Raw genomic sequence first — 7,702 nt, forward strand, 5'->3', positions numbered from 1 at the left:
TTATTAGAAACGATCGTTTTAGGAAACGAAGTGCTGCCCGATTATCATTAAATCAAGTGAGTGTGTAGTTACTTTCACATAGATATGAAGTATTTTATATAAAATACGTGCTCTGTGAATATATATTGTTTGTTTATTTGAGAGGGATGTTGAAGGAATGATTTATACAGGTTTTTAAATAATTTAAACCGTATATGTACTTTTATCTACAAAAATGTTGGGTAAAACATGGGTAGATGAAATAGTGGGTGTGTGATGAAAGATGAGTTTGATAAATGAGATGATCAGTGATATAGATCATGAGTTGAGGGTGAGTGGTGAATTATGAGAGAATCACTTACCCAAACGTTGGCCCCCGTCATTCAGCAGAGTATGGATGACAACCACGGACTATTCTAGATGATCTGTGGAACACTAGCAGGCTCGCAACCTGTAAGTGTGTGAACTATATGTTCATCAGTTGTACTCTAAAAACCCATTGGCATGTATTGCAGGGGGGGATTCCCGTGAATAATACTGTCGATAAATAAGAGCTATGGACTTAGCACATGTTGTATAAACCCTGACAGTTATGGACTTAGTGCCTGTTGTATAAACCCCGACGACGATGTGACTTCGTGCCTATTCCTTAGGATGAATCCTTAGGAATGAGTGATAGTTGATTCTTAGGGTAAATCCTTAAGAAATAAATAAGATAATGGGGTTGGGGTAATTTGGTTGATTGATTGATGTTTAAGCATAATAAATTTATTTATTGTGGGTTGAAAACCCTATATGCTCACCAGGCTCCCAAGTCTGACTCACTCAGCTTTTTATATTACAGGTAGTGGACCCCGAGCATAGTCAGATGATGATGAGTGATTTTTGGATTATAGGCCAGTAGTTGTAAATAACTGTTGTAAGGCTTATAATGTCTTGTTTATGCTTTTGGTCTGTATCGGAACATAACATCCCGAGGTTTTGATATAAAATGAAAATATATATTTCTTAAAGAAAGGTTTTGATAAATTTTTATCATGTTTTGTTTCGGGAACAAATTCCGCAACATCTTTTAAAAGGATTACTCTGATTTTATTTTAAAAAGCATAAAATAAATCGGTCTTTTCTGGCCGAGAAATTTGGGGATGTCACATAACCTTTGTGTGATTGTAATTGTTCTTGGAAGTTAATAAAATCCGCTCTCTCTCTCTCTATCTATCTCTCTCTCTCTCTCTCTGTCTCTCTCTCTCTCTCGTGGATGTAGGTCATCTTGACCGAACCACGTTAAATATTGTGTTGACTTGATTTACATTTTCATAAGTTTTATTTCCGCAAGCTCACCAAAGTTTGTTTTGATATTTGTCTGAAGTGTTTAACTTGATTTGTTTTCACGCAACATGTATGTTGTAAAATGGTTAACCAACATATTTAACAATAAAAACATTTCAAAAATTCCAGCATGCTTATAATAATTACACAACACACTTACAATATAGATAGTATACTTTAAATAGCAACATACTTACACAAACTCGATAACCTTTTTAACACAAATTCCATAACATTTCCTAAACATATTTACGCAAATTCCATATAAATATTTTACAAAAAATAATGACATAATTGCAACATAGTAGTATGTTAATTGTGATGTACTTACATTATAGATAGTCCACCCAAAATAGAAATATACTACACAAATTTGATAGCGATATTTTACACAAAATAGCAACATGGTTAAAATAATAACAAGATACTAATTTAATCTACTTGAAATATGTACGTATCTTACATAAATAACATATTAACTCATATAATATATATAACTTTACTTTAAATAACAACATACTAATTATATAAAGGCAAATTATTACATACCAAACTGTATTCCACCCTCTTGTCAAACCATCCACAACCTCCCATATATTGCATTTTTTTTTCCAACCACGATTGAACTTGGATTCTAATATCTTTGTTTTGCCTATTAAAAAAAGAAAAATAAATATTAGTAGAATTCAAAACTTTTAATGAATCTCTAAATAATACTAGCAATATTTGAGTTTTCTAATTACTTCTTGATTCTGTTTGTGTGGTATAGACAAACTATATTCATATAATTGTTTTAATTTATTTTGTGAATTTATTCTAGATTGGTGCATATGCTTAGGAGTCTAGATTATACTCATTGGTGATTTTCTACCAAACTTGTATATCAACAAGCAACTGAGGATGTCTCCTTGTTGTACTTGTATCAATATCCTTCAACCTTTGTTTCAGATGTCTCCTTGTTGTATCAACATCCTTCGAACCTTTGTTTCCTCTCTTTCATTTGACAAACAGAATACAGTATGATTATAGTAAAAAAAAAAAAAAAAAAAAAAAAAAAAAAAAAAAAACACTAAGATAATATTCTCCATCTGATCCAGACCAGCTAAACGAAGAAAAAAATAAAAATACTACAATGTTACATTAATATATATATATATATATATATATATATATATATTATTTTTTCAAGACAAAAAGAAGAATTCAGAGTACAGTACCAGAAAGGATTAGTATTAAAATAAAATAAAAAGATAAAATTACATAGTTGGTTATGTGGTTTGCAAAAACAGGTTGATTCACTACGATTAATATTTAAGCCATTATATGTTTAGTCCTCCTGGTTTTATTTCTTGTATGGTTGTTGCATGTAGTTTTTTTTACCTCCTTTTTTTATTTTTTTATTAACTTTTATTTACTTTTTTTATTTTAAATTAATGTGTTAATTATAAGAAAATGACCCACATTCCCTCCTTCCTGCCCACTTTCTCCGACAAAACCATTTCTCCGATGAACACCATTTGCATCACCACCAGACAAGAACACACATCACAAACTCCATTAATCTCTCTAAGCTCTCTCTTTGTTTATCTTGCTAAAAAATATACCAAACCACCATATCCAATTTAAAAGATCATGGAAATTAGATTGAAGCATGTAAGCTTCGTATTGGTGGAGGTAAAACATTGGTGAACCACCAAGAACCAAAAACTTAGATTGGAATCTCTGCTGTTGGTGGAGGTAAAACATCACCAGCCGAGAACACACCATCACAAACTCCATGAACATCACCTTTGAATTTTGATCTCTCTTTGTTAATTTATCTCCGATGCTACTTCTCCAAGAGTTAAAACCCTATAAAATAATCGTTTTAGGCTAAAAACTTATAAAAGAAAAGAATTGATTTTTGTTTATCTCGGCCGTTGATTCTAGAAGCTTGATTTAGGTTAAATGATTTGTTTTCGATTTAAAAGATTTGATTTATGGGGTTCAAAACCCATTAATATTTTCTGAAGAAAATATAAACCCATTGGAGAAAATCAAACCATAGGTACCAAACATGTATAAATTTGATAGTTGCTTTCACCATGTCTAGCAAACAAAATATATCAATCACGTAAGTTTGTCCAAAAAAATACAATAAACTTACAGTAAAATAATAAAATTAAAATAAAGTAAAACAATTTTTTCATTAAATGAGACCAAAAATTTATGACTTCATTATATATTTTCTTGGTCTATATCAACACATATTAATGTAAAGGTCTCTTTTTATATCTATTGTTATATTACTTCATAAATCAATTAATTTTCACCTCCATATTAAAATATAACTAACATTAAATTATTATAACAAATAAAAGAAAAAGCAAATAACTCAAACGTTGAAGTATTCCACGGCGGGAATACGATGGCTTTGCATGCATTATATTGTCTTCTAGTTTACATGTATATTATTTTATTTATTGTAGTTGGTAGATTCACTTCTAAAAAATTAATTAGTTTTTTTATTACTATAACTATTTTCAGTTTAATTAGAAAATAGAGATATTTCACCTATATAAAGGATTAGACGCTGTCTCAAATTCATAACTCAAATCCCACTTCTATTGGTAGAAATGGGAACAAAAAGGAAGATGTCTTCAATGGCCACCCTTCTAATATCTCTTGCGGTAGTTATTGTTTCTTTATGTTTGCCCTCATTGACCACCGCAGCCTACCCTTACTCATCGCCACCACCTCCTCCACCAAAGAAATCACCACCACCACCACATAAGCATCATTATGTTTACAAATCACCACCACCACCACCACCGGTCTATAAGTCACCACCACCACCGGTGTATAAATCACCACCACCACCTGTTAACAAGTCACCGCCACCTCCTACTCCGGTTTATAAGTCTCCACCACCTCCAAAGAAACCATATGTATACAAGTCACCACCACCACCACCTCCGGTTTACAAGTCTCCAACACCACCGGTTTACAAGTCACCACCACCCCCTGTTTATAAGTCACCACCGCCACCGGTACACAAATCACCGCCGCCACCTGTTTACAAGTCACCACCACCACCTGTTCACAAATCACCACCGCCACCTGTTTACAAGTCACCACCTCCACCACATTACGTCTACAAGTCACCACCACCACCGGTCTACAAGTCACCACCACCACCTGTGCATAAATCACCGCCACCATCGGTCTACAAGTCACCACCACCACCGGTGCACAAATCACCACCACCACCTGTTTACAAGTCACCACCACCACCTCATTACGTCTACAAGTCACCACCACCACCGGTCTACAAGTCACCACCACCACCGATGCATAAGTCACCGCCACCACCGGTCTACAAGTCACCACCACCACCAGTGCACAAATCACCACCTCCGCCTCATTATGTTCACAAGTCATCACCACCACCACCAGTGTATAAGTCACCACCACCACCAGTTCACAAGTCACCACCTCCACCCGTTTACAAGTCACCACCACATCCACTTAACAAGTCTCCACCACCACCGAAGAAACACTACATATATAAGTCACCACCACCACCTCCTCCAGTTTATAAGTCTCCACCCCCGCCGCCACCAAAGAAACCATACGTATACAAATCTCCACCACCACCAACCCATGTACACAAATCTCCACCACCACCAACCCCTATATACAAATCCCCACCACCTCCTCCAACCCCGGTGAAAAAGTACCCACCCCCACATTATATCTACAGTTCACCACCTCCTCCTCACCATTAAGGAGTGACCGTTGTCTTTAATTAAGGATAGTAACAAGTTAATATTCTCAAACATCAAGAAAAACAATAATCCAGCAGGACAAGAAGGGTTAAAAGTTGTACGGAAATGACTTGTACTTTGATTCATATTTTCAATAAACAGTTGCGCTTTTTTTTTCGATTTGGGTTTGATAATAAAGGTATCAATAAAAAAAAGTTGTTCTTTCACATCCTTCATTTTATTCATTTAAATTATTTTTGGTTTTGTGGTTGTTATTCTTTAACATGTAAGATATATCACATATTTAAGACAAATATAAAAATCACTTTAATGACACTAGTTATTTACACCACATCGAATAAAACCGATTCAAAAAGCTTATATAAAATAATTAAACATAATTATTGTTAAATAACTATAAATAAAATTGTTGATTTAGCAAACAACATTTCATTTTGTTAAATTTTCTAAGACGGTGGTAATTTTCGGTTAGCTTAAATAGATTTTTTCATTTTAGTGATTAACTTTATAACTTATTAGTATTTGGTTATACACAATGTAACTCACCAAAAATATATATTTATACGAATTTACCTAACGGTTTTTGAGATTATGTAAAATATACTTAAATTAAATAATATAGATTAACGTAAGATGAAAAGATGTTTGAAAATGAGGGTCCAATGTTGCGCTACGCAGCACATGCACAATAGTATTTAAGTCATCTTTTAAAAAACAACTGCAAAATGCTAAGTGTTGCCCGTGTACAGCGCAATGCAACCAGAAATAGTCAGAAATGGTTTTTTTAGAAAAACAAAAAGTCTGGTCCATGGAAAATAACTTATATATATTGTTTTGAAATTGCAAATATATATATATATATATATATATATATATATATATATATATATATATATATATATATATATATATATATATATATATATATATAAAGAGCCGATCGTAACCCGAAGCTACGTGAAGGCAAAAGGAAAGAATAACATAATTTTTAGATAAGAATCTATTCTATACTACAAAGGATGTCATTGAAACTTATGTTGTTAGAGATAAATTGTTATCTCAAACCAATTTGAAACTAATGTCATTTTACGTTCCTTAAATTAATGACAAATATTACAGTAGATATAAATCTCTAATAACTTTTTGTATTCCTATTTATAAATATTTTATTACTATAAAAATGATCAATCATTTTAGTAAACACACAAATCACATACAAAATTTATTTATAGAGAATTCAAAGGTAAAGAAGTAATAGATCAACAAGTTTGAAGGTTTTTAAAGTGTTAGATTCCAAAAAAAAAAAAAAAAAAAAAAAAAAAAAAAAAAAAGTTGAATGTTGTAGGATGTTAGAAGAACTCAAAACGGATATCATAATCAATTGTTTGAAAGGATAGAATCTATATGATTTTATTTTCTTCTTTTCAATTTATATCCATATACTTTCTCAGTCTACTTTCTTTACATTTCAAGAAAATTTTATGATTGTATATTTAAAGCTAAAAGAAAAATGACCACGTTCCAGTTTAATTGTTATAATTTCTTGAATATGTATCCTCTTAGTTACAATTGTTTCATATGCTTGTTTGGTTGAGTTTCGTCGTTAAATATATAACTAATATAATTTAAAAAGTTAAATTATATTATAATGAATATATTAATAAAATATATATGAGTTAAAAAAAATATGACAACATAAAGGGATGTCAAATCTATAAATCTATTATAATAAATGTCAATTTTATTGTAACATATTCATTTTCAACTTCCATTACAACTCAAAAGTCTTTTTAACTACAACTAATTAATTAGTAACTACAACTCAAGTGTTTTGTAACTGATATATATATATATATATATATATATATATATATATATATATATATATATATATATATATATATATATATATATATATATATATATATATATATATATATATATATATATAGGTCTAGGTTATTCTATTCTAATTAATTATTGTGTTATTGTATGAATGATTGTGGGCCAATCATTTTACTTATTTTAAGAAAGTGATTATTACATATTATTGAATTAAATATAATTGAAAAATACCATCTAATTTAACTAGAAGGGTATTTTAGTCAGTTAATATAGATTTAATAAAGGAAATTTGCATATTTTAAGGAAAATTGCATATTTTAAGGGAAAATAGATTCTATTAATTTTAAAAATCTGATTGTATGGATGATAATTCTCCTAATTCGGAAATTCTGACGGAATATGTTTATCAATATATAGAAAAATAAAATAAATTATTGAACCATACAAGAATACACATTCTGACATAATATATATTTTGATTTAATGAACTTCTTGAAGAATAACAAAATTTTGGATACAAGTTAAAAAAAATTTCATTACATTCTTAGAAAAGAAAAAAATTTATATACTATTATATGAGAATGTTACACTTATTAATAACAAAGAAATACAAATATATAAATCATTATACCAGAATATACTATTACATATATTTCTTTTTATTATATTGTATATTATTCTGTTAGAATAATCCATTCTTTTTGGAAGATTGGTGGTCATTGTTCATCTTCATCCCGTAGAATGTTCATCTTCAAGATTCTATTCTGACATAATCGGAATTC

At 30.5% G+C, this 7,702-nt stretch overlaps 1 protein-coding gene across 1 annotated transcript; it reads left to right on the forward strand.

Moving 5' to 3' along the window:
- Window positions 1-3,901: 3,901 nt before the first annotated feature.
- LOC145120010 (uncharacterized) lies at window positions 3,902-5,281 on the forward strand. The gene has a single exon (XM_079055796.1). It carries the CDS (start codon window positions 3,924-3,926, stop codon window positions 5,073-5,075), a length of 1,152 nt encoding a protein of 383 aa, XP_078911922.1. The 5' UTR covers window positions 3,902-3,923; the 3' UTR covers window positions 5,076-5,281.
- Window positions 5,282-7,702: the final 2,421 nt, after the last annotated feature.

Source organism: Lactuca virosa, chromosome 6 (assembly GCF_052849685.1).
Source record: "Lactuca virosa cultivar CGN04683 chromosome 6, Lactuca_virosa_CGN04683_v6, whole genome shotgun sequence".
NCBI classification, from domain to species: domain Eukaryota; kingdom Viridiplantae; phylum Streptophyta; class Magnoliopsida; order Asterales; family Asteraceae; genus Lactuca; species Lactuca virosa.

Bases quoted from the DNA above. Each gene is read 5' to 3' on its own strand.
- LOC145120010 (XM_079055796.1), top strand. From the start codon at position 3,924: ATGGGAACAAAAAGGAAGATGTCTTCAATGGCCACCCTTCTAATATCT.